The following is a 25,442-nucleotide window of genomic DNA, read 5'->3' as shown; positions in this document are numbered from 1 at the left end:
TCGCTCGGTGGGCAGCAGGCGGGGAGGGGGCGGGGGGGCAGCGCTGCCTCCTTTCCAGATCAAAGGGAGCAGCTGCCCTGGACGCCCAGATTCCCTTCTGTCTGCTGCCACACGGGGGAGCCCTTGAGGCGTCCTGCAGAGACCCCAGAAGACCCCGGTTGGTCCCCCTGGGAGCAGCCAGCACTGGAAGCGGATGCCCCCCCCTGCATCTGCCCCCCCCCTCTCCTGGTTTGGCTGCCCCTGCGGTCCAGAAGAGCCCCTGGGAGCCCCTAGGCTGCCACTGAGCAGACGGGGGCTGCACTGGCCAGGCCGCTCCCGCCAGTGCTGCTCTCCGGTCAATCCGGCAGCCGATGGGGGGGCTTCTGCAGTGCTTTTCTCCTCCAGGGAGATGGGGCTTCCTCGGGGCAGGCAGTGCCCGGGAAGCCTGGCAAGCATGAACCGCAGCCGCCGTGTCCGGAAGGCCCAGCACAAGCCCTGGGCGGCTGCATGGAGGAGGCCTCTGCTTGTCAGCAGAGGCGCAGAACCTGATTGCGGGTTGGGTCCCTGGCTCCTCAGAGAGGAAAGCCTCTCTGGCCCTCGGTCTGGTGGGACGGGAGCCCTGCGTGGCATGGAGAAGCCACCTGCCCAGCCGTAAACGGCTGGCTGGGCTCCTGCGCAGGGCTGGTGGCAGAGACCAGCTCCAGCTGACACAGCCCTGGGGCCACTGGGGAGGGGGAGGGCGGGTTGCAGCGCCAGGCCCCGGGGCGGCTGCACCTGCTGAGGTCAACAAAACCGGGTGCTCCTTGCCCACCCAGCTGAGCAAGCAAAGCGGGCGCTCCAAAGTGAAAGCTCATGAAAATACCTCTGCCGGGACAAAGGGAGGGTGGGGGCAGCGGACTCTGTTTGCATTATACTTTAATCCAGCATTCTTGGTTCGGGTCACATGCTGATCAATACTGCTGGCCTGGGACTCTGCCACCCGCTATAAATGGTGGGGCTCGGCGGCGGGTTTTCAGCGGCAGAAGCAAATTTTGGTGCAACCGGTAGGGCTCCTCCGCTTGGCTTTTTCCTGGGCTCTCGAGGGGGCTCTCCCTCAACCGGGGCTGAATCCCACCGAGGCAAAGGGCCGGTTGGCGGAGCAGAGGCAGAAGAGGAAGGAAGGCGGTGGGAGCCCCCTCCCCAAAACAAGGACTCCGCAGAGGGAGGAGGAGGAGGCCTGGCCTCTTCCTTGGCCAGATGGCCGAGGTCCCTGGAGGCAGTCACTTCTCGGCTAAATGGGCCAGGATCCCTTTTCTGTTCCCCAGGATGTTCTGGGGGTCGGAGGAAGCGGCTTCTTCCTTCACATTGCGACTTTCCCCCTTTCTCCCCCGCAAATGCGCCAGGCTCCTCTAGCACTGGCAAGCGCCCCTTGGCGAGTCTTTCGCCGTCCCTCTCTTCCCATGCCAGGCCCCGGCCAGGCAACGGCCTGGCTTCTGCCCTGGGCCAAAGAGAGGCCAGGAGACCGGAGGGGTGGTAGCCCTCCTGGAGCAGATGGGGTGGGCAGAGTGGGGGCGGTGGGGGCTGCCTGCCACCCCTGCTGTGACTTCTCTTCCCCAGGGAGCAGCCCCTTTCACCATGGCCTTGGACCATCAGACCTCGAAGCAGCTGCAAGCCACTTCCAAGGTCAGTGGGGGGAGGGCAGCCGGCGTGGGCTGACCGAAAGGAGGGAGGCGGAAGACCCCCTGCCCGTGGGGCCGAGGGAGGAAGAATCCCTAGGCAGAAGCCACCTTGCTCCCCCTCCATCGGACGGGCCTCCAGGCGGAGGATTCCTGGCCCTCTCGGCCCAGGTCCCCAGAGGCTCTGAGGGGCCCTCTTCTCCTGCTTCCAGATCGCCCTCTTCGAGCAGGAGAACTTCCAGGGGCGCTGCCAGGAGCTGAACACCCCCTGCCCCAACTTGAAGGAGGCTGGCATAGACAAAATCAGCTCCATCGTGGTGCACTCTGGCCCGTAAGTGCCAGGGCAGGGAGGCCGTTGGCCATGTGTGTCCGTGGGGTTGGTGTGGCCACGAAGGCTGGTGCACCCATGGCTCCGTTTTCCTCTCCCCCCCAGCCCCCCACCCCCAAAGTGCTGGAGAGGGAGGGCAGCTCTCTTGCCTAGGCAGCCCGAAGCTCTGGTGGGGTTCCTTGGGGGAAGACTTCCAGCCGGGGTCCCACCCTGGTCTCCCTTTGCTCCCAGGTGGGTGGGATATGAGCAGGCCCACTTCAAAGGGGAGCAGTTCATCTTCGAGAAGGGGGAGTATCCCCGCTGGGACTCCTGGACCAGCAGCCGCAGGAGTGACAGCATCTGCGCCTTGAGGCCCATCAAAGTGGTGAGTGCCCAAAGGCGGGGGTCTCGCAGGGGAGGGAAAACCCTTGGCCTGGCAGCCAGCCCCCACCCCGCCCCCATAAGCTTCCTGAAACCGTTTTCTGCCATGGGGAGGGGTGGCGATGGCAGCTGGGCAGAGCCGCCAGAGGAGGGTGGTGGTGGCGGCCAGGAGAGAGCCGGGAGCAGCAGCGGGAGGAGGCAGAAGGTGCCCAGAGACCCCCCTCCGCCCTGCCGCTCGGTCCGGGTGGGCTCTGGGAGAGGCTGAACTGGGGAGCCCTTCAGGTTTGGGCCTGGGGAGCTCAGCCAGGACCCCCACCCCACTCGGCTGGGGCCCTCCCTCTGCTCCCCTCCTCCCCTGCGTCCCTGCAGGATAGCCAGGAGCACAAGATTGTCCTGTACGAGAATCCCAGCTTCAGCGGCAAAAAGATCGAAATTGTGGATGACGATGTGCCCAGCTTCCACGCCTACGGCTACCAGGAGAAGGTGTCCTCTGTGCGCGTGCAGAGTGGCACGTAAGTCTCTGGGTGGGCAGCGGGACCCTCCGTCAGGGAAGAGACCAGCGAGCCAGAGAGGGGGCTCCAAGCTTGGGGCGGGGGGCATCCTTGTGTGAGTGGGGGATTGAGCCCCCGCCTGACCTCCTCCCGCAGGTGGGTGGGCTACCAGTACCCCGGCTACCGTGGGTACCAGTGCCTGTTTGAGAAGGGCGACTACAAGGACAACCTCGAGTTTGGAGCCCAGCAGCCTCACATCCAGTCGGTCCGGCGCATCCGGGACATGCAGTGGCACCAGCAGGGCGCCTTCTACCGCACCAGCTAAGCCCCCGGAGGGCCCCGCAGTGCCCCCCTCTGCCGCCCGGCCGGGCCCCCTCTCCACTCGCTGCCTCTGCTTCTGCTTCCAACCCTGAATAAAGCTTTTGTCATCTGAAACGCGCTTCCGTTTCTCCTGGTGTGGCAGAAAAAGGGGAGCCCCCCCCCCAGGGTGGCCCAGCAGCTTCCCCCAAGATGCCTGCAAGGAGGCACTGAGCCCAGGAGCCCCCTCCCCCCCTGTGGGGCTCCAGGCAGCTCAGCACGGGCTCTCCTGGCTTGGAGGTGCCAGCCTGCAGCCCTGAGTAGCCATCACCCCCTCCTCCTTCCTCATCCCCTTTGAAACTTGAGGGAGTGGGGGCTGTCTCGGAGAAGAGCCTGGTCTCTGGGCAGCTCTGCCCGGGACGGAGGCAGCTGGTATTCAGGGTGCAGCCACTCCACTGCCTGACCCAGCCTGGCTCTCCCAGCCACTCCAGGGGCCTCTAGAGCTTTGAAGGGGAGGAGACCACCAGGCCCTGCGGACCCCAGGGAGCCTCACAGGCCTTCCTTGCCCCCCACACTCCCCCCCAAAGGCTTTTGGCCTGGATTGGTGGACACTGAGTGGGGCCAATCTTTGGGGCGCCTGCCTTGGGCTGTGCAGGAAGCAGTGAGAGAAAAAGGCTGACTCAGCTGACCATTGGCCAGCCTCCTCCCCCTCCTCCTCCCTGCCCAGCCATGTGGGACCTGATGGGATTAAGTGGTGCCAGTGGACGAGAGTCCCCGGAAGGGGGATGGCTCAGGGCAGTTTGCCCCATGTCCAAATATGGCAGGAAAAATGTGAGCGCAGAGCCAGGCATCGGTCGCTGCGCAGAATATTTAGATCTGTTTTTAAATTCTGCACAAGGGACGGACGGGAGGTTGGGGACGATGGAGCCAAGTTGCCCTTGGCATCGTTGCTGGGGTTCTCTTCCCTCTGGGGTGTGGGGGGGAGAAGGGAAGGGGCCTAGGCCTCACACCCAAACCCCCTGGGCTTCCCAGCCTCTTCTGTTCTCTGTGATTTGGCACAATTAGGAGCCCGGCTGCAGGAGGGCTGCCGAAGTGGAAGGGGGTCTCATCGCTCTGGGGGAAATAAAACGGGGAAAGTGCCTTTTGGAGGCTGGAGAAGGGCATCGCTGGGAGGTGGGATGTCCTCAGACAATACGATGGGAAGTGCAGCTCGTGGGACTTTCAGGGTGGCTTCAGTTAGGAGGCCCCGATTGCTGGAGGAGGCTCGGTAGGAGCCAGGGAAGGTTTCGGTCTCAGTAGGCCCACCTCTTCTCCCTCCCTGGAGGCTCCAGAGAAGCCATCTTGATGGGGGGCGGCGTGAGCGTGATATTGAAAGAACATCCGGCATCCTCCTTCCCTTTGGCTCCAGCGCACCCAAAGCCCACAATTGAACCGTCCTGGGTGGGGGGAGGTGGTGAAAGAGCCTCAGGTCCCCTGTAATTTATCCCAGGGAGGAGGGGGGAGGGACCGCGGCAGCTGCCTCTGTGCCCACGTGGGCAGGCAAGGGAGCCTGGCAGTTAGAGCCCCGTGGCTGGAGCTTCTCCCCTCCCAATGGTGGCCTTGGCAGGAGATCTTTCCTGAAGCCCAGGAGAAGCCCTTGGAGGGCTGGCAGCATCTGGCGGTCTTGACCAGGCGACCACCAAGAGGCCACAGCAGAGAACTGGGGAGCAGTGGGCCAACACCCCCCCCCCAGCCGGAAGGGGGGTCTTTTAAGGCCAGAGCAGGAGCCCCTGGAAGCCTCTGGCTGTCCCAGAAAGAAACCCTTGGGTCTGCAGGGAGACGGGCTCCCTCCGTGCAGGAAACCCTCAATGCCGTTGGAACGGCACAGATGCTCTTCCGCTTCCCGGGATCCCTTCCGGTGACTCCGAACAGTCTCCTCCTGGCTCATGAATCACTTTCAGGGGAAGGGAAATCTGCAGGGCCAGCCTAGGACGGTGGAGGAGCTGCTAATGGGTGGCTGTTTCTGGGCTTTTCCATTCTTAATTGGAGAGTCCTTTGGAGGGTTTGCAAATGGGATTGATCAGGGAGGCTTTCCTTGTGGCAAAACACGTTTCTGTAAAGGACAATCAATTGCATGTTTTTAAAACACTTGTTGATCAGGAGATGCAAAGATTGTGATGGGGGGGAGGCTCATAGGCCCATCTGCAAATGCATCAGAGTCCCCGGTGTTGTTTGTGCCTCAGCCCACCCCCCCTTCCAAAGGGGAGCTGCTGGCTTCCCTGTGCTGGGAAAGGCCAGACAGGGTTGATTGCAATGGAGGTGATAAACGGAGGAGAGACCCCAGCAAAGTGCATTCCCCCCCCAATTGCCTGACAGGGGATGCCCAGGAAGCCCAGGGAGGGGACCTGCAGCCGGACCTTCAGCTGAGATGCTGCCAGAAATGCCCTCCAGCGCCTGGAGACAGGAGGCAATAATTTCTTCTTCCGCCCAATCAAATGAATGCAATTAGAAAGGCTCCTTATTTTATTCCATTATTTTCAAATTCACTCCCTTGAAAGGGGAACGAAGGGAACTCGCCCTTTTCAAATCTGCCTGACTCATCTCCTCAGCACTATTTGATTCCTCCTAAATTGTGGTTTTTCCAATGCACCAACCACGGGACTTACACAAACCCAATCTACAGGAAAAAGGGTCCCTCGGAGACCCTCGGCGGACGGTTCCCCACCAAGACCCTCGCCCACCGGGAGAAGCCTCTCTTCAGCCAGCAGCGCATAACGCTCGCACCTGCCGGCCTCGGCCCACCCCCGGGCGGAGCTGGGCTTCTTAAAGGGCTGGGGGGGGGCTCCCTCTTGGGCCAGGCGAGCCGAAGGAGCCGCTCGGCCGGGTCTGCCGACGGAGGGAAAGGGCGCTCAGGGGCGGCGGCGGCGCAGCGGGGGAGCCTGGGACCCTCCGCCCCGACCCTCCCCCAGCGGTCCCCCCCCTCCCTCGCGCCGCGCCCGCCTCCCCTGCCCCCCCCGCCCGCCCGCGCTCCGCCCGCCGCCGAGACGCAGCCCAGCGCCGCAGCTCCAAGGACGCCGCCGCGGCCGCCGCCGCCTCCCTGCCGAGCGCTGGGGAGAGCAGGTCGCGAGCCGGCGGCGTGCAGTGGCGCGAGGAGCCGCGGGGCCGTTGCGCCGAGGTCGATGCCGGGGCGGCGGAGCGCAGCCCCCCGCAGCCCGGCCGCCTGAGCCCCGGGCCGGCCGCGCTCTCCCTGGCGGCGCCCTCCGGATGGGGCGGCCCGGCGCGGCGGCCGGGAGGGGCGCGGGGCGGCGCGGGGGGTAGCCGGGCGGCGCTGGGTGGCCCCTGGGCCCGCGGGGCCCGCCAAGATGGCAGACCTGGAGGCGGTGTTGGCGGACGTCAGCTACCTGATGGCCATGGAGAAGAGCCGCAGCTCCCCCGCCGCCCGCGCCAGCAAGAAGCTCGCCCTGCCGGAGCCCAGGTGAGGCGGCGCGGCCGGACGCGCGGGGCTGCGGGGAGAGCGGGGGGGGGGGCTTCGGAGACCCCCTCCCCCCAACAGCCTCCGTCTTTGGGGCCAGCAGGGAGGGGGGGTGGAGGGCTGGCAGCCCCTCCCCAAGTCAGAGCATCATCCTTCCCCCCATCCAGGCACCCTTCATCCCCCCCCATGAGGAGCCCAAAGCCCTCCAGGCTCTGCCAGGCTTGTTCAACTGCACCCCCCCCCCCAGAACTGCCTCCTTCACCCTGGGAACTGGAGTCAAGGGGGCTCCTGTGGGAGGGGATGTGCCAGGTCTCCAGGTGGCCCTGCACCCCCTCCCCAAAATTGTCCTGAGCAGTCCCTGACCAGCTGTTACTTTCAAACTCCCGCTGTCCCCAGATGGCCCCTGCCAAGTGAGGGGGGGGGCAACATCTTGCCCCAAGGCTTGTTGGCTGGGTTGATTGTCACACTAAGCCATAATTTATGGCTTCAAACCCAGCCTGTGAAGTTGAAACCCAACAAGAGGTCCTTGGGCAACACATGAATGTGACCTTTGGGGCTCTCTTCTGCCACTGCGCCCCCCCCCCCAGTTCTAGAGTTGGGGTTGTCCTCAGGGGAAGGGTCCTGTCTCTGGATTCCCGGCTAAGAGACCCACCCTGCATTCTTGGCCAGATCCTTGGTGGCTGTTGGCCTGGGCCTGGGGTCCGGCAACCAGGCTCCCAGCCCCAGCTGAGCCTCTTGTCTTTGTTGGCTGCAGTGGATCCGTTTCCTCTCCCAAAGGAATCCAAATGGCCGAACCATGGGATGAGCCTTGGAGGCCCCTTCCTCAAGCCAGTCTCTGGGAGGGAAGAGGGCCCTGTGCCCCCCCCCCCCCGAGAATCCCTCTGGCTGCTGCTTGTGGGGGGGGGCAGCAGAGGCAAAGACTGGGGGATTCTGGGAGTTGAAGTCCACAGAGCTTAAAGCTACAGAGGTTGAGAGACGCAGCTGAAAGTCTCATCAAGAAATGAAAGGAGGAGGCTGGCGGGGGGGGGGGGGTGTTCAAAACTCCACTCGGACAAAACGTCCCATCTGTATTATTTATATTTTCTGCAGCAGGAGTCCTGGGCTGCCTTTTTTTCTTGCCAATCAGCAGAACAGGAGTTCTGGGGTTTTTAAAAATAATGTCCATTAAAGGAGCATAAGGCAGACTAGCTGACATTTGGCCAGCGATACCAATGGTAGGAGCAGTGGGCATTCCTTGATGGTGGGGGAGGTTCAGCTTGTCCGTGAGGCCACAGTAGTGGGGTGCTGGGAAGGAGCCCCCGTCTGCTTAAGAATTGGGGTTCAGGAAGGGTTTGGCTGAAACGTCTGCTCTGAATTTCCTTCTTTACCCTCTCTGAGAGGCAGTGAGGTGGGGGGGAGGGGGGTCTGGATGGCCTGGTGCAGCCCAGGGAAGAGTGGAGTCAGGCGCCCACTTACGGCGGCTCCCCTGGGCACGTCTGGCGGGGGGGGGGGCAGGAGGCACTTCTGCTCGGCTCTTGCAGGCTTAATGAGTGAGGATGCATTAATTGTCTTTGTTTCCTGATGCAAAGTGTTGATGAGGGAAGGCTGAGGGGAAAGCCTTCATTTAGTGTTGCAAGCTGAGCAGGCGCTGGGCGTTTATCCCTGGTGATGAATGAAAGCAAACCTCCTCCTCTCCGTGCGTAGCTGGCGGTGTTGGTGTTGGAGCAGCCGAGCTCACCCGGAATCTCATTCAAAGGAGGAAAAGGCTTCTTCCTCTCCTTCCAACGTTTGCTCCTCGCACTTTTAGCCGCTGCTCCTCTCCCGCCACTCTGGATGAGGACCGGAGGGCGTGACAGGGCCCTTCCCCAGGGAAAGCCTCTCCGGGGGGCTGGGGCTGGGGTGAGGAAAGGCCCCTCTGCCTCTGGTGTCCTTTGGACTAGCCGAGACGTGGCTCTGCGCCATGGCAGCCTTGGCCCATTGACCCGGCTGAGGTCTGCTTCCTGGAATGCCCCCTGCCGTCGCCGTCTGTTCCGCGGGTGTCTTCGTTGCCCTGGCTGGCACCCATGGCGGCCTGGAGAGAGAAGTGGTGGTTTGGCACTGAAGCGCTACAAACACGAACCGACTCTGCTCTGGAAAAGGCCACCGAAAGGACCACGGCATTGTGTGGTTTATTTGCCTTCAGCCTGGCTAGCGATGGCTTTTAGGGGCCTCTCTTCCCCTAACCCCAACCCTGCAGGCAGAGGCAGGGGGCCCCTCTGCTGCCCACACACCTGGCACCGCTTGCAGGGAGAGGCTGGGGGGTGGGGGTGCGCGCGCACAGGGGAGGAGCTGCAGGGTGGGCCGGGGTCCCGGAGAGGCTTTGCCCACCCTAAGGGTTTGGACGGTGGTTGCTGTGGTGCTTTGGCTGGGCATCGTTTTCCTCCTGACCAGAGCAGGACAGGAGAGGCTCCTCGGCAGACGCTCCTGCAGCCCCACAAAGGGGCTCCCTACAGGTTGACTCCCGAGGGAGGGCTTAATGGGGGGCCCCTTGTGGGGCCGTGGGGGGTCTTGCAGCCCTGATAGCCTGGCAGGGTCCCCTGAGTCCGCCTTTACTCCTTCCGGGAGCAACGCTTGGCTTCTCTCTGCCTTTCAGCATCCGCAGCGTCATGCAGAAGTATTTGGAGGAGAGGGGAGAGCTGGCCTTTGAAAAGGTCTTCAATCAGAAGATCGGTAAGTCTTGGGGTGAGTCGGGGTCCGGGATCATGCGGGAGCACTCGGGGGAGAAGCCGTGGCTTTGCTGGGATCACCGGGGAGCAGAGGCAAAGCCGGACCTCCAAGCGTCCCAGAGGAGCGCAGGGGTCTGAGCTGGAGAGGAGGGGGCAGCTGAGCCTTGGCCTTGCTGGGTGGCCCCCTTCTCCTGCCCGCAACACGCACAGACCCCCTGCAGCTGAGCTGCCCTGCAGGCCTTCCGGCTCAGGCTCTCTGCTCTGTCCAGCTGCGGCGGCTCCCTTGTCAGCCTGCCCAGCGGCATGGCGGAGCCCACAAGGGCAACTCTGCTGCGGAGCCGGAGCCGCCCCTTCGGGATTCTGCTGGCAGCGGCTGGGACTTCCTGGAGGGGCCACCCTGCTGTGGGACCGCGGGGGTCGGTGTTGCAGGCCCTGCCCGCGTGTGAGGGTGACGGGCAGTGCTTGCTGAAGGGTGGCTCTCTGTGGACGGGGTTTGCCTCCAGCTGCTCCGTCGGTGGAAATCCCGGGAAGGCTTTGCCCTTCGAAGTGTAAACAACGCCAGACAAATGCCGGAGTGTCATGCCGACAAAGCCAAATCTCTAAGCAGGCTTTGGGGATAATCCAGCCAATTGCTCCAGGCGCTTCTCTGCATTTACTAATCTTCAAAAGGGGAGATTTCCCCCATTTCTCTCCTCTTCCAATACGATGGGATTGGGATGGAAGAGATCCTGGCCTGGCGGTGGGATTGGAGGCTGACGGCAGGAAGGGAAAGGCCAAATCTTTATTAGCGTCCCAGGTGCTCGGACTTGAAAGTGGCCCTTGTCATGGTTTTCTGAATGCCGACGTGCTCTAAAGATGCTTGTTTCGGCCAGGGGAGTCCCCCATGTGAGAATGATTGAAAAGCTGGCTTGGACTTTAAGAGGCTTATCCAGGTTTTGGGCGATGGAGGAAGACCGACGGTCAGAGGGTGAAAAGTGGCTTAAGTCCCCCCCCCCCTCTTTGCACTAAGAGCCCAGGGGTTCCTCAAAGGTTGTTCTGAGCACGTGAAGCCTGCTAAAAGGAGCTGCTGCTGCTTGCTTGGCCAGGGAAATCGTCCTTCAGCTTGAAAAGGCTCAAGAAGAAGTTGCTGAACGCATTGTGGTTTTGTTACCTTGTGGGTTGTATTGCGTGGCACCCCTTGTGGGTCCCGCCTAGGCAGTGTGGAAGGCAATGAGGAAGAGGAGGAGGAAGGGAGGCCGGCCACACAATATCCGGATAACAGGGACTCCTCTTATCCCAGGAAGCCTCTCGGCCTCGGGGGGTCTCATGCAGGTAAGGGGGGAGGGGGGAGAAGCACCTTTAGGCCTGCAAGATTCTGACGTGGCAACCTTATAAAAATGTAGTATTAGCACAGATGTGATGCTGGTTTCGTAGTCTGGTCTACCTTGAAGGGCTGCTAGGCAGGCGGGGGCCGGTCAGCAACCCCGCTTAGGAGGCTGGGTGTGGCCGTCACAGACCCGTAGCCGACTGGGAGCCTCTGCTGGTTTCATGGTGCCAGGTGTCAAAGGTCGTTGTGTGCCTGCTTGGCTGTTGGGATAACAAGGCAGAAGACACGGCTTCTTTCTGAAAAGGACAATGGAGAGGAAATCTGGCTGCTAAATGAAGGAAGCAGATGTGGAAATGAAACGTGTGTAAAAATAGTCCTGGCATTTTGGTAAAGGACGCTCCCTTTGCAGCCCGAGACTCATCTCTTGATTGATCAGCTCCCCTCCTGACCATAGAAGGCCAGGGGACGCTCCACCACCTGCCCGGCCCCCTTGTTCACCAAAAGGAAGGAAAGTCCAGGAAATGCATGAAAAGGACGCAGCCCTTCGCCAGCTGCTGCTTTCCAGATGTGCTGGACTTTGGTTCTGACCAGCCCAAGCCCTTGAGCCTTGTGGGCCGCCCCCCACCCCCCCCGAAGGCCATAGGTTGCACACCTGCGAAGGCTCACCTGTGTTAGGAAAAAGGTGGCCCATTTGAGATGACTTTTGTTTCCTCGTAATGTTTTGTTTTATTGAATTAGCTTCTTTAATCATCATTAAAGAATGATTATGGGGGGAGGGGGGGCTGCCCTGTTTTCGCGTGAATTGTTTCATTGATGAATATGCAGTGGGTTCCTTGGGGGAGCAACCCAAAAAGACCCCTTGCAAATTCAGACGGGACGAATAAGCATCCATGCCTGGAGACCAGAAACGCTGAGGATTTTGTTTTTATCCAAGGGGGGCTGTTTTCTTTGCCCCCAGGGCAAAGAAAGTCCTGGAATAACTCCAGGGTGGAGCCCACTCTTAATGGAAGGCAGGAGATTCTGATCACGACATATATATATAGAAGCCTGGCCAAGAAAATGCCGTATTTCCCCCACAAATATTTACTTTTCCTATGCAAATAAAGCTTAGGCTGCCCCTGAATCCATCAGCTGATGTCAGCCGCTGCTTAATGGGAGGCCTGATCCTGCCCTCCTCAGCCCTCCCCCAAACGGATCTCCTCCCTGTGGCTGTGTGTCTCCGGGGGCTCATCGGCCCTGTGCAACGAAGGGGTTTGTCTGGGTGACTCACCAGGCAAAGTCGCTCCTGCCCGACCGGGTGACTCGACCGCTTTGATGTCGTTACCGTAGTGGTTGACGTGGGGATGGAGCCGCCCTTCGGGGTGGGCTGAGGGCAGCCGGAGGCCAAAGCGCCAGGGAGGCCCCTGCACTGGCATTGTGGGGAGCCCAGGAGGGATTGCCATAGGAACGGCCTCTCGCCTCTCCGCTTGGAAGATCGGAGGACAAGCCCTGCCGTGTCCTCATCCGGGTCATCTCGGCCACGGCGGCCGGTTTCCAGCCTCGGACGAACTTTGGGGTCACCCTGCCCGAAGGCTTTGAGCCAGGAAGGCTCCCTTTCACTTTACCTTCATGAAAATCGGATTAATCTTTGGTCACCCTGGCCTGCCTCTCGACAGTGTCCTTCCTAACGGTCGCATGAAGAGGTCGGACTGCGCGTTCCCCGTCCCCCTGGGTGGTCCTTGGGAGCTGCAGCCGCCTGTGCTTGGTGGGCCCTTCCGTGCTTCCGTCCGAGGCCTCGTGCTGGGAGAGGAAGGCCAGGCTGTGGGGTGGCATCTCTGGGACGGCTGGCATTTCAGATGCCCTCGCTCACAAGTCTCGGTGAAGGCTTCTCTGCAGTCTCTTTCCATCCGAACGGCAGAGCCTCCGTTTCCCCTCCTCCCATCTCCTCCTCCTGCGGAGTGAAGGTGCTTCTCCTCTTCCAGTGTGTGGCTGGGCATTTGTGGCCGGGCTGCCCCTCACAAGCCCCCGGCCATCTGTGCGTCTTTCATGGCTCGGACTCCTCGGGCCATTTAGTCCTGGAGGGACAGGCGCCGGAGATCACAGCCGGTGCCGGGTTTGGAGGCATATCCTGCCTGGGATCCGGTCTCCTGCTTCTCCCCCGATCACACACAAACCCTGGCTTGTTTGCCTCCTAGGATTCCTGCTGTTCCGAGACTTTTGCCAGAATGACATGGACGAAGGGATTCCTCAGCTGAGGTTCTACGAAGAGGTAAAGGGACCCTGGGCTGCCTTGCCGAGTCCCCCGGGAAGCTGGAGGGGTTTTTTCTTTTAAGTGAAGAGAAGGGTCTCACTACGTTGGAGGGATTGGTGGAGTAACGGCCCATTTAGGCCCTGAGTAAATCTGATCAGAGGAGCACAGAGCCTCCACACTCACCTGTTGCTCCGTGAGTCACATGGCAACCTCTGTTTTGAGGAGGGATTCACCCCAGCTGTCAGGTAACCCGGGGGTGGGGGGGATTTCTCGGGATGGCTTTCAAGATGTTGGGTAGCCTGGTCTTGTGGATGGCAGCCCCTCCTCCCCCCCCCCCAAGCTCCTCCTCCCGCTCTCTGCGTGGCTGCAGACCTGATGCAAACCCAACCGGACTTTCCCCATGGAAACTGATCAGAGGAATAAGCAGATGGAGCCGAGTCCGTTTTAGGCTAAGAGGCTTGATGGCCACTCGAGAGCCTCCGGCCTGCCCTCCAGAACAAGGGGGGCTTCTAGGGTGTTCCCCAAATAGTCCAGGGTGGGTCAGAAAGGGCAGCATCGTTTGGAGATCTCTGGCTCCCTGGAAGCTGATGGTGGCTCCAGAGGGACCAGACCGGTCTTGGTGGAGGAGGAGGAGGAGGCCCTTTTAGGCTTCCGGTCGGCCCTGCAAAGCGGCTCACCAGCCCGGGGTCTAAGCGCAGGGGAGGGCAGATCTGGGGTCTGCTGGCTTAACGCCCCTCCCCTCCCTCATTTCCCAAATGCGCCTGCCCACCCCCCAGCTTTCCCCAGTGGGACCCAGAAGTGCTCCCCCCCCCCCCGTGGTCAAGAAGGGCCTTGGGCGGCGCCTGGCCTTGACCCCTTAGCCCTGTTGGGTCTTGCAGATCAAAGAGTACGAGAAACTGGACTGCGAGGAGGACCGTCTCACCAGGAGCCGCCAAATCTACGACACCTTCATTATGAAGGAGCTGCTGTCCTGCTCCCACGTGCGTATGGGCAGCCCCGGGGGGGGCCTGCCCCCTTCCACCCACTCAAGGAAGGTCCCCGTGGGGCTCGGCTCGGCTTGGGGCGGTTGGGACTCTTGCCTGAAAGGGTGCAGAGGGGCCCCCGGCCCTGCTGCTGCGAACGTTCCCAAGGGGTCTCTGCTCCCAGAATAGCTGAAGGAATAAGTCGGAGCCTTTTCCCTCCAGCCCTTTTCAAAACAAGCTGTCAGTCACGTGCAGACCCGCCTGGCCAAGAAGCAGGTCCCCATAACCCTCTTCCAGGTGAGTGGTGGGGGGTTTGTTCCTGTCCTTGCGGAGTGACAAGTTGAATAAATCCAAAGTGGGCAGAAATCAAGGCGTGGTTAAGGTTTTGTTCCAGGAGAGAGACGGCCTTGAAGGGCTAGATCAGGGTTTCCCAATTTGATTGTCTTAAAACGTGTTGAATTCTGAAGCCCATCATCCTCAGCCAGTGCAGGCAGAGCCCCAAGTGATTCCCCAGATTGGGGAAAGTTGATTTTAATCTTGGGTTGGTGGTATGGAAGCCAGTGTGGTTTGGATAATTGCATTTTTCTTGGCTTTCCCCCCCTCCCCTCACCCCCCCCCCCATAGCCCTACTTAGAAGAAATCTGTGAGAGCTTGCGAGGAAACATCTTCCAGCTGTTTCTGGAAAGGTAGGGCTTCCTTCTCTGCAAGCCCCATGGCCCCCCCATGGGCCCCGGGGGTCTCTGCAGGATCAGCTCCTGCAGAAGGGAGGAGGAGGAGAGGGCCGCTGGGGACGAGATGCTTGTTCTGTGGGGGGGGTGTAAGGTGTAGCTCAGCTGGGGGAATCTCAGTGGGCCTTCTCCAACATGGGGCCCTTCCGGAAAGGTTGGAGCTACTTGCACCCCAGATGCTTTGTGCAAAATGAACAACTGTAACGGTTGCGTTGTATCGGGGAGATTCGACAAAGAGACTCTTCAGAAATAAGCCTTCTCTTATTTTTAAATTAAAAACAACGCTGTTGAGTTCTCTGAATTACAGTGTTCGGGTTTTTTCCCCCCCTCAGGAGTTGTTTCAGCACTTTTAAAAATGCATTTCAAATAGAATCTTAGGGGATTAGGAAATACAGAAGCTTGGTGTTATTTTGACAGCCATTTGTGCTGGAATCTCTCCTGCCTTTTAGAAGAAGCATCATAAGCAACTCTCCTTTCAGGGCAGCCGATTAGGAAGAAACGGCTGATCAAGAGACATTTATAAACTCAGAAACTTGGTTTTGTTTTTCCAATTCATCTTAGGAGAGAGTTTTGTTTTTATTCTGGTCGTGGACTATAACTTCTCCCCCTCTTTCTTATTTCCAGTGATAAGTTCACCCGATATTGCCAGTGGAAAAACGTAGAGCTGAACATTCATGTAAGTATTTTCTGACCTTGGAGGTGTTTTCCTGGCGTTTTGCTGGGTGTTGTGTGAAGGGCAGAGTCATCGCTGAGGGTTATGCAAACAACAAACTCTTATCTTGGAGGGGCTGAATGTGATCCAGAAACATTCTTTGGCCAATACTCTTCAGTTTTGGGTGGCCCCACAGAGTTCAATCTGCTTTAAGTGTTCGGCATGTCATGATGCTTTGCAAAGTTTTAGTGCACCTGTGAAGTTGAGCAGCTCAGGGGGGTGTTGAGTGGTTCTAGGTCGTCCCCTCTCTTCTCTCCACAGCTGACCATGAATGACTTCAGTGTCCATCGGATTATCGGCAGAGGCGGCTTTGGAGAAGTCTACGGCTGCCGTAAAGCCGACACGGGGAAAATGTCAGTTGTGTTGCCTGCGTGTAGGATGAGAGAAACGTGTATTTTCCCAGATCAAACCATTAGAAATCAGAGCGGTTGGGGGGGTTACTGACTGATGCATTTAACGCCCCCCCCTCCCCAGTGCTCCAGAAGTTGGAGGAAGGTTTTCTCTTTGAAAGGAGATCTTCCCCTCCTTGTGTGACTGTGGCCCATATGTTTTTTCCCCAGTTTTTACACTGAAAGCATGAAAACGCAACCAGTTGCTTCACTGGGGGAAGGCTGGCTGTACTGGGGCTGCTCGCATGGACTCACTCCTTGCAGTCAGCAGCATGGGAGCCAGACCCCTGGGAGGGGCATGGGGGTTGCGCGCACCTTCTGAGGGGCTCCCAGTCAGGGCAAGTCGGCCTGAGCTTTGAACGGAGAGCGCAGTGGCTGTGCCGGAAATCCCCGGCTTTAATCCTTTTAATTCATAAACCAGCAAATTGCTGAGCGAGTCCTGGGAAGCCCCTGGGAGCAAGCAATAGCAGTAGACTTATATACCGCTTCATAGGCCTTCAGGCCTCTCTAAGCGGTTTACAGAGAGTCAGCATATTGCCCCCAACAATCTGGGTCCTCATTTTACCCACCTCGGAAGGATGGAAGGCTGAGTCAACCCTGAGCCGGTGAGATTTGAACCGCTGACCTGCTGATCTAGCAGTAGCCTGCAGTGCTGCATTTAACCACTGCGCCACCACTGCGAGGACGCAGTGCTGGCCTTTTGGTTAGAACAGTGTTTCTCAACCTTGGCAACTTGAAGATGCCCGGACTTCAACTCCCAGAATTCCCCAGCAACACTGGGTTAGAAGAAGGGAGGACTGCATGGCCTGGGGTGGCCTCAGCCTCTTTGTGCCACTTTTCAGGTACGCCATGAAATGTTTGGATAAGAAGCGCATCAAGATGAAGCAGGGGGAAACCTTGGCCTTGAATGAACGCATCATGCTCTCTCTCGTCAGCACCGGGGTGAGTGCCTTGTCCTGGGCTCTGGTTGCAGCGCAGGGGGAAATGGGGGGGGGGGCAGGGAGGGTCTCACAGTGGACCTGTGTGGACGTACCGAGGGCTCTTGCGGAAAAGCCGGAGCGCCTCTGCAGCGCTTGGCAGGGGAACGCCCGGAGATCATCTGCAGGGATCCTGGGGGGTCGTGGAGCTAGAACGCCGTCGTTGCCCCTCCCCAAGTTTGGCCAGTCCATCTGGGGCTGGGTAGGCATGTCGAGAGGCAGGGAGAGAAAATGGCAGGGGTCTCCCTCTCTCTCAAGGCTGCAGTCTGTCTCCTTCCATGCCCGGCTCAGGGCCTCTATCCCGGTGGGTGGGTGGGTGCTGGCTCCCCTGCCTCTCTCAGGCCAGCCGTTCTCCCTGAGGTGGGAGGGGCTCTTTGCATCGTGCCAATCTCTGTCTCCCCCTCCAAGCACTGTCCTTTCATCGTGTGCATGACGTATGCCTTCCACACGCCCGACAAGCTGTGCTTCATTCTGGACTTGATGAATGGTAAATGAGCCGGGGGGGGGGAGTGTTTCTGCCTTGGTCTGCTGCAGGGCAGCAAGGGGAGGGGGCTGTCTCAGAGGATGCCACCGCAGGGCCTCTCCGTGGGGGTCCCTGAAGGCCGCCCCAGGGACTCCAGCAGGGCAGGGGCACAGGAGGGCCTGGACCCTTCCTGCCCAGAGAGCAGCTGCCGAGGGTGGACCTTCTTGGCCTTAGGGGGAGACCTGCACTACCACCTCTCCCAGCACGGGGTCTTCTCAGAGAAGGAGATGCGCTTCTATGCCGCCGAGATCATCCTTGGGCTGGAGCACATGCACAGCCGCTCCGTGGTCTACCGGGACCTGAAGGTAACTCCTGCTGGGAGGGGCCGGGGGGGGGCGAGGCAGGGCACCGGGGGGCAGCATCGTGTCCCCAAAGTGGGCTCCTCCGGGCACCCCTCCTTACAGCCCAAAACGGAAGTGGGAAGGAAGTGGGCAGATTGGGCTGGAAGCGGCAGCTGGGACGGTGTCTTCACAGGCCCCGTTTGCCCAGGAGCTCCGGTGGGTACCAAAGGCTCTGGGGCCTGAGAGACCCTCTCCTCAACCGGAGCGTCCTCCCTCTCCCCTCGGGATGTCCCCGCCTCTGCCCTTGTCCTTGTGCGGCCGCTGCAGCTGGCTGCTTGCTTGACAGAGTCACAGGGGCTGCCTGGTTTCTCTCCAGCCAGCAAACATCCTTCTGGATGAACATGGCCACGTGCGGATCTCCGACCTGGGCCTGGCGTGCGATTTCTCCAAGAAGAAGCCCCATGCCAGCGTGTGAGTGGAGGAGGGACGCAGCCGTGCAGGGGCAGCCCACCAACTCTTACCCTGGGCTTGGGCCCAGCCCTGAGTTCAGCTGCCCCCCCCCCCAGGACGCTTTCTGTGGGCGATGCCAGAGTTGGAGGCTGGGGCCCTTTGGTCCCCCTGCTCTGCTCCGAGGGGTCGGCCCAAGCCTTGGCCAGCCCCCCTCTGTAGTGGCCTTGGTCTCCTCAGCAGACCCCCTCCCATGTTTGCATCCCTTTCCCAGTGGGACTCACGGCTACATGGCTCCGGAGGTGCTGCAGAAGGGGACGGCCTACGACAGCACGGCCGACTGGTTCTCCCTGGCCTGCATGCTCTTCAAGCTTCTCCGAGGGTGAGTCGGGCCCCTTCGGACTGGCTGAGCCCCCTCTGTGGGCTGCTGCTGCTCTCGGGGGGAACGTGGTGGTGAGGCAGGAGAGGACGAAACCTGGGCTTAAGACTGGCTGAAGATACGTTTCTTGGAAGGGGGGAAAGTTACCACTGGGTCCTCCAGGAGATGAGTAGCTCCGTGTTAATGTATAAGGCTCCCCATTTCCCCCCTCTGCCCTGCTGAATCCCTGTGTCCTCCTCCTCCTCCTCCTCCTCCTCCCTGCAGGCACAGCCCATTCAGACAACACAAAACCAAAGACAAGCACGAGATCGACCGCATGACGCTCACCGCGGTAAGTGGGCTCTGCCCCCTTTCCTGGCAGGGGAGTCTCCTCGTACGTCCCCTGTGCAGCCTCCTCCGCGGCTTCACCTGGCAGTTCTAAAGACGGGGAGAAAAACGCGACGGCCAGCATCAAGAGAATTCCATGCCTTTGTATTCTGGAAAGCTCTGAAGCGTTTCCTCCAAAGAAATCAGCTGTGCTGTTAAAGCCACGGGCTCCAGCCTGGATGTGCTGTGGCTTCAGTTCTCCCACCTTGGGGAAGGGGCTTCGGAGTGGGGGGGGCTCGACCCTGGAAGCCTCGCAGTGCACTCCGGGCTCCCGTTCCAGCAGAGGGGATCCCCTGCTGGGCTTGGAAGATCCGCGTCGCAGGGCAGGTTCGGCTCCCGGAGGGTCTCTGCTTTCTCCCCAGAACGTGGAGCTCCCGGATTCCTTTTCTCCCGAACTCAAGTCTCTCCTGGAGGGGCTTCTCCAGCGGGACATCACGAAGCGCCTGGGCTGCCAAAGTGGCGGGTGAGCCCCCTACTGGGAAAGGGGAGGACGGAGGGCTGTGGGAGTCCAGTTGTTTACATAGTCTAATTGAAGAGCCCCGGTTTCATTTTTCAAAACTCCGGCTGCTGCTCTCCCAGGCGCGGAATTAAAATCATTGCAGAGAGGGAAGGGCTCTGCTCCTCACCTGCACCCGGAGCCCCCTTCTCCCTGCAGCGTGGTGGGGTGGGGTGAGCCCAGAAAACAAAGGGGCCCCTGGGTTGGGCCTGTGAGCCTCTCCTGCTTCAGAAACTCCTCTGGCCCGGCTGAGCCTGCTCAGTTGGGGAAGGGAGTCCCAGCGCGGCTGAGGCCCCTTTATGGGGTTATCAAAGCTGCTGATGCCAAGGGAGACTCCGGGTTTCTCCAGCCGGCAGCTGCCCGCCCTGCCTGCCTGTCCTGTTAGGTGGATCCTGGCACGGTGGGCCCCCGTGCTGTGGTTGGGCAGTGGCCGAGCTCCTGTCCCGGCCACTGGTCCTTGGAGAGACCCGTTTTTCCCACTGCCGGGCTGAATGCGGCCACTCGGGATAGGAGACGGGGCAGGTGTGCAGCTTTGGGGCCGTGGAGCTCAGGTTGTATCTGTGTCCCGCAGTGCCCAGGAGGTCAAGAGTCACCCTTTCTTTCAAGGAATTGACTGGCAGCACGTTTACCTGCAAAAGGTGAGCCCAGGGGGGCCCTTCAGCGTCAGGGACCCCGTTACCTGAGATCCTGAGTGACACTTTGCTGGTCCCTGATTGCCGAATCCGAAGCCGATTGCAGTTTCTGTTGGAGCCCCTGAGGCCCCATAGAGAGACGAAGGCCCAGACGTTCCCTTGTAACGCTGCCCTCCTTGCGTTGCCAGTGCTCCCCACCCCTGATCCCCCCCAGGGGAGAAGTCAACGCGGCAGATGCCTTCGACATCGGCTCCTTCGACGAAGAGGACACGAAGGGAATCAAGGTGGGCAGGTCAGCCCATCTGGGGGCGTCTCCTACAGCACAGGGCCGGGAGAGGCATTGGGCGTCTGCTACCACCTCAGCCTCACGGGGTGGCAGGAGGGCCGTTGAAGGCCAGGGGGCCTCTTGAGGACTAGCGAGGCGGTTGGCTCCTGGCTGTGCTGCGGACGAGCTGCGTGTCGCTTGCAAACCAGGGGATTGTTCTGGAAGCGAATCCTCTCCTCTCCCCTTTCCTGCCAGCTGCTGGATTGCGACCAAGAGCTCTACAAGAACTTTCCCCTGGTGATTTCGGAGCGTTGGCAGCAGGAAGTGGCCGAGACGGTGTTTGAGACGGTGAACACCGACACAGACAAGGTGGAGCTGCGGAAGCGAGCGAAGAACAAGCAGCTGGGCCATGAGGAAGGTACCCCTCGGCTCGGCTGCCCCAGGGACCCGGCTGCAGAGACTCTCCGTGGGCAGGGTGGGCCACTGAGCTGCCTCTTGCCCAGGAATGGTCCACGGAAGGGCAGGACTGCGGCTGTTGGTGTTCTTTTAGAAGTGTATGCCCAGCCTTGGAAGTCGTTCTGGCAGCCTTCAACTCGGGGACAGCCCATCCCGGCCAGGCCAGCTGTGGGGGGAAGGGGGTGCCCCTTCCGTCTTCCCCACTCATGGCGTCTCCCCCCCCCCGACAGATTACGCTCTGGGAAAGGACTGCATCATGCACGGCTACATGCTGAAGCTGGGGAACCCCTTCCTGACGCAGTGGCAGCGGCGCTACTTCTACCTCTTCCCCAACCGGCTGGAGTGGCGAGGGGAAGGGGAGTCCCGGGTGAGTGGCCCCCTCCCCTCCCCCCGGCTACCCCACCTGCCCTGCCCTGCCCGCCCCCAGGCTGGGCAACCTCTGGCTTCCTTTCGCCCCTCAGCAAAACCTGCTGCCGATGGAACAGATCCTGCTGGTGGAGGAGACGCAGGTCAAGGATAAGAGGTGCATCCTTCTCCGGATTAAAGGAGGGAAGCAGTTCGTCCTGCAGTGCGAGGTAAGCAGGGTGGGGAGGGGGGTTTATTCCTTTGGGGGGGGGCTTTGGGGCTCTTATGCCAATAAGGAGGTTGGGCTACGGAGAGAGGGATGCCGCTTCCCTCCCCCGCCCGACCTCTCGGCCTTCTGAGCCCAAGTGCAGCCGGGGCTGTTGGGGAAGAGCCACAGTTTGGGCGTCCGATGGTTTGCGTGGCAGAGATGTTGGCTTCGCTCTGTCCTGGGGGAGCCAGCCCTCCCGGGGGCTGAGCGTGGGGGGCCTCTCTGGTGGGGCTGAAGCCTCCTCTGCTCCCCCCTAGAGCGACCCCGAGTTCGTGCAGTGGAAGAAGGAGCTGACGGAGGCCTTCATGGAGGCCCAGAAGCTGCTGCGAAGGGCCCCCAAGTTCCTGAACAAGTCCCGTTCTGCGGGGGTGGAGCTCACCAAGCCCCCCCTCAGCCACAGGAACAGCAACGGCCTGTAGCGGCTGGTGGGGAGGAGGCCGGCCGGTGAGCTTTGCTGCCCCAGAGCCGAGTCCTGCCAAGGGCAGCGGTCGGGCAGGGAGAAGCAGAAGGGAAGACGCCTGCTAGGCGACGTGGCCTGAGGGAGAGGCTGCTGCCCGCCCTGGAGGAGCCCGGCCGCACAGCCCTGGCATGGGGGGTGGCTCCCGCCCGGTTTGCATTTCGGCCTGGGCCGGGGATGGCGCTCTGGACCTTTGGGGCACAGCGGTGCTTCCCTGGCTGCGTCCACCCGGGCGAAGAGACCTCTGGCCCTCCCGGGGGCCCTTCACACACGCCGACCAACTGAACTCGACAAATTTTGTGTGGCTTCCAGTTTTGTGCTGCTTCTTTTCAGCAAAAGTGACTCTGGACTCTCGCTCCGTCTCCCTCACCAACTGCCCTGCCCGTCCTGCCAGCGTCCGCCGTGGGCTCTGCTCCTCTGAGCTCGGCCTGCCCTGGTGCAAGTAGAAGCGGAAGCTGGGGAGATTCGGGGATTGTGTTGCCCTTGTGTGTGTCTGCCTGCCTGCCTGTCTTCCTCTTCTCACACCAGGGTTGCCCGGAAGAGCCACAGGATGAAAGCTCCCGTGGCTTTCCTGACGGCGGCTCTTTTAAAAATCACTTTAAACAAATCCAGATAGTAAATGTGGAGCATGCGAACGCTGGAATTCGCCTGCAGGCAGCTAGGCAGCCCCCAGGCTCTCCTCCCCCAGGTGCCTCCGTCCCCTTGCAGTTTGGACCCTGTTAAGGCAGGGGCTCAGAGCAACTTGCATTGGCAGTCTGTGGGGTCTGCGAAGCTGGAGCGCAAGGACCCTTCCCTTGGGAAGACAAACCTGGACCCTCCCCATCCGTCAGCAGGGGGCCATTGGTGGCTGCTCGCTCGGAAATGTGGCTCTTGTTTGGTGGCAGTTCCGGTGGTCTGAAAGTTTAAGAAAAGTTGTTCTTGCAAGGGCTCCCCAGAGAGAGACCCCCCCCCCACTCTAGAACCGCCACATGGTTTGAGGGTGAATTGGCTGGTGTGATGGCACCATGCCAGCTCTCGCCCTCTCCCCCTCCTCTTTTGCTTGGGTTTAGTGGAAGGTGGGAGTCCTGACTCCCTCCTTATACCAGCTGGGGTTGGAAAGGGCTTTCCAGGGGCTTCCTTAGGAGGCCTCAGCTGCAACACCCCAAGTGCGTGCCTGCGTCTGCTGGCCCTGCTGAGTAAGAGAGCCACCAGCCTCCCCGGCTCTCCTGTGTCCTGGAGGGGCTGCAAAGGACCTGGAGGGGGGGTGATGAAGCAGAGGGCAGAGAGAAACCAACCCTTCTTTTGCCTCTGGGCGTCGCTTCAGGCACCGGGAAGGGCTGGAGAGCCAGGCTGTGTGTAAACAGCTGAAGGCTCTGCGTGAATTTGTGTTTTTAAACAAAACCGAAATTGCAGAGTTTGTTTAAGAACAGGAGGGCCCCTCTGGGGTCATCAGTGCCCTGTCGGTCCGGCTGGCCAGGAGCTTGGCAGGTTGGCAGCCTGGCCCAAACCAGGCAGGGACTCCCTTCCCCTCCTGGCTCAGCTTCAGTGAGAATCCCCTCCCTCCATTTCTCCCGCCAGAGAGGATCTGTCAGGTGGTGCAAAAACTCCCTTTCATAGCTTTTAAATAACAGTCAGGGGCCTAACAGAGGCATACTTGGAAAATTATTATAATAATAATACAAATTGTTATGAATTTACAAATGCTAATGAGCAAAGAGAGCATTTCCTTGGGGCGTTTGATTGGTGGAAGATGGGAAATAAGTCCTGAAAACGAAGGTCCCCAAAGCCCTCTGTAAAATTGTCTTCTCCTGGTCTCCTGGGAATTCCCGCCACCTTCTCTTCTCCGCCGGTCATAAGTTTCAGCTCCTTTGTGTCCCGGGCAGAGCGAAATCAGCACGTTGAGGGACTTCCTGCAGAGCAGCCCTCGAGGGAGGATCTGGCCGTGGTGGCAATTGCACCGATGCAGAGAAGCTTCAGGGCTCCAGGAATAAGAGCATCCTCCGTGCAGCATCTCTTGAGGGCAAATTGCAAGTTACAGTTTTTTCCCCCTTCGGCAACGCACTGCTATAATAGAGATCTGTTTTAGAGCACCTTAACCATCTTGAATTATGACGTACGCATCCTCTTTTTCAACTGTGCTGTAGAGGGAGAAGAACTTCTAGTTAAAAACCGATTAAAATTGTTGGGATAATATACATTTTTGGAGATCTTAAGATTACATTGCTTATTTTCAGTATTACACAAAAGGGGAGAAATATATCTAAAAACACTGAAAAATGTACGCGTATCCAAAAGATCATAGAAATTTTTTTGTGCCTGCTGTTATATTCCATGATGTAAATAATATGTGGTTTAGCACTACTGAATATTAGAGCATCTAATACTTTGTTATTTTTTTAAAGCATTAAACTAATAATCAAAGTTTTATTTTGGTACAGAAGTATTTTAAAAAATCCAAGAATTATGTTTTAACTAAGAGGCATTTTTATGTTAATTTATTTTTAAGTCTGAACACCTTGGTTTACTTAATTCCCTGTACAATTTTTTCTTTATCTTCTGTACGTTATTTAAACAGTAAGGATCCTTTTCCAGTTGGGTTCAATAACTTTTTATTACAGTTTTCATAAACTTGCTGTTCAAGCTGGATTTCCTTTGTCCAACCATTCCCAATAAAAGAAGTTCAGAGAAAAAAGATCTCTCTCTCTCTCTTGTTTTCCCCTCTTCCGGCTTCGGGTGTCTTGGGGGTGATCTCTCTGGCCTTCTCCCAAGTGTGGCCGTGTCCCGGATTTTGGTGTTGGTGTTTAGCCCGCAGATCTGCCAGGCTGGGCAGGTTGGTTTTTGAACGCCAGTCTGCAGCACCGAGCCTTGGCAGGGGCACACCTGGCTTTCAGGAAGGCGTGAGAGGCAACTTCCTTCCAAGAAGACCCGATGGAGACCTCAGGAGGGCAGCTCAGCTGCTGCAGGGAGAAATTCCGCTTCTGCAATTCTTCTCAAAGCAAAACTGCCAGAGGACAAAAGATAAAGGACTTTGCAACTCCAGCCCGGTGGATTGGATAGTAATTCCCAGCCTGCCTTTGGAGATCTCTTCCCGTCTTGAACCAGCGAAAGATGATCCGGTTTCTTTGCTTGTTTTTCAACAATTCTGCCGTGTGTCTTTAGGCAGGATGGATGGATGGATGGAGCGGTGGCGTTTGGGGCTGCCTCCCTTTCCTCGGCCAGGTGAGGAAAAGAGTCCCATCTTGAGGTGAAGAGGATCAGGAGGTCTTCTCTGCAGGTTCCTGGCTTAAGGTAGAAAGCAGCCCTGGAGAGGTTGTTTTTTAAGATATATATTTTTATTTTTTTTCTTAAAAACAAAAAAAACCACATACGAAACAAAAGCTAGAAAAAAACCCAACTTTCCTCCATTTCATCAAGCATGTCGTTTGGTTACAAGTTTTGGTGCATCAATTCTTAAGATTAAGAATAACATCACTGTTTTTGCATTAAACATAACTGAATATTTCGCTATCATTGAGCTTTGTGTGTTCAAATTACCATCAATATTCTTTCATTTGTAACAATCCTTATTTCCTTGAATTCATAATTATCTATCAAATAACAATAAGTCTTTAAAGTATTATAACATCACCTATCACCAAGGAGAAAAAGCGGAGATTAGAACAAAGAATTCCCATTAATTTATAATATACATTCATATTTTCAATTGACCCTAATGTCACCAATCATCCAGAGTTCCAAGAATAGTTTTCCATTATTAATTATTAATCCATATAGTGGTTAAGTATTTCAATTCATATGTATATCAATTGTTCATTACACCATCATTGATCCGCTTAATATACAAAGATCTTTCTAATAGAAAATGGTCACTACATACAATTATACCAAAGTATTCAAATCATCCCACTCTTATACATTAAGATCATTATTGTCCTTTATATATCATGTGAATAGTGCTCTGTATCATAACAAGGAAAAAAACTTTCATAACAATAACTA

General features: G+C 58.6%; 2 protein-coding genes across 5 annotated transcripts; both read left to right on the top strand.

Annotated features, from left to right (window-relative positions):
• The first annotated feature begins 69 nt into the window (after positions 1–69).
• Positions 70–3,248, top strand: LOC116517025 (beta-crystallin B2-like). 2 transcript variants are annotated; one of them, XM_032229774.1, is made up of 6 exons: positions 70–1,022; positions 1,576–1,641; positions 1,847–1,965; positions 2,194–2,326; positions 2,692–2,834; positions 2,970–3,248. In XM_032229774.1, exons 2-6 carry the CDS (start codon positions 1,594–1,596, stop codon positions 3,136–3,138), a joined length of 612 nt encoding a protein of 203 aa, XP_032085665.1. In that variant the 5' UTR covers positions 70–1,022; positions 1,576–1,593; the 3' UTR covers positions 3,139–3,248. The 2 variants fall into 2 exon arrangements, with proteins under 2 accessions (XP_032085665.1, XP_032085664.1); XM_032229773.1 differs by having other exon boundaries at positions 70–1,641.
• A 3,174-nt stretch (positions 3,249–6,422) lies between these two features.
• GRK3 (G protein-coupled receptor kinase 3) lies at positions 6,423–24,123 on the top strand. Of its 3 annotated transcripts, XM_032229760.1 has the most exons (21): positions 6,423–6,564; positions 9,173–9,249; positions 12,726–12,799; positions 13,660–13,761; positions 13,966–14,040; positions 14,368–14,429; positions 15,096–15,147; positions 15,445–15,536; positions 16,415–16,514; positions 16,958–17,036; positions 17,247–17,377; positions 17,730–17,824; positions 18,075–18,182; positions 18,444–18,510; positions 18,908–19,008; positions 19,613–19,679; positions 19,862–19,957; positions 20,194–20,356; positions 20,625–20,761; positions 20,856–20,969; positions 21,265–24,123. In XM_032229760.1, the coding sequence occupies exons 1-21, from the start codon at positions 6,452–6,454 to the stop codon at positions 21,424–21,426; spliced, it is 2,067 nt and encodes a 688-aa protein (XP_032085651.1). In that variant the 5' UTR covers positions 6,423–6,451; the 3' UTR covers positions 21,427–24,123. The 3 variants fall into 3 exon arrangements, with proteins under 3 accessions (XP_032085651.1, XP_032085653.1, XP_032085652.1); XM_032229762.1 differs by lacking the exons at positions 6,423–6,564; positions 9,173–9,249 and adding an exon at positions 11,483–12,233; XM_032229761.1 differs by lacking the exons at positions 6,423–6,564; positions 9,173–9,249 and adding an exon at positions 11,483–12,494.
• Positions 24,124–25,442: the final 1,319 nt, after the last annotated feature.

The sequence above is a fragment of the Thamnophis elegans genome, chromosome 13, assembly GCF_009769535.1.
Source record: "Thamnophis elegans isolate rThaEle1 chromosome 13, rThaEle1.pri, whole genome shotgun sequence".
Taxonomy (NCBI): Eukaryota; Metazoa; Chordata; class Lepidosauria; order Squamata; family Colubridae; genus Thamnophis; species Thamnophis elegans.
Note: the sequence above shows the minus strand (reverse complement) of the source record. Positions and strands in the feature narration are given on the sequence as shown.

What these genes read in the sequence shown, in the direction of transcription:
- LOC116517025 (XM_032229773.1), top strand. Translation starts at nt 1,510, where the DNA reads ATGGGGTGGGCAGAGTGGGGGCGGTGGGGGCTGCCTGCCACCCCTGCT. An exon ending in AGCTGCAAGCCACTTCCAAG is followed by an intron (nt 1,642 to 1,846) that starts GTCAGTGGGGGG and finishes TCCTGCTTCCAG; the next exon opens with ATCGCCCTCTTCGAGCAGGA. An exon ending in CCTTGAGGCCCATCAAAGTG is followed by an intron (nt 2,327 to 2,691) that starts GTGAGTGCCCAA and finishes GCGTCCCTGCAG; the next exon opens with GATAGCCAGGAGCACAAGAT.
- GRK3 (XM_032229760.1), top strand. Translation starts at nt 6,452, where the DNA reads ATGGCAGACCTGGAGGCGGTGTTGGCGGACGTCAGCTACCTGATGGCC. An exon ending in TTCCAGCTGTTTCTGGAAAG is followed by an intron (nt 14,430 to 15,095) that starts GTAGGGCTTCCT and finishes TCTTATTTCCAG; the next exon opens with TGATAAGTTCACCCGATATT. An exon ending in AAGAAGCCCCATGCCAGCGT is followed by an intron (nt 17,825 to 18,074) that starts GTGAGTGGAGGA and finishes TCCCTTTCCCAG; the next exon opens with TGGGACTCACGGCTACATGG.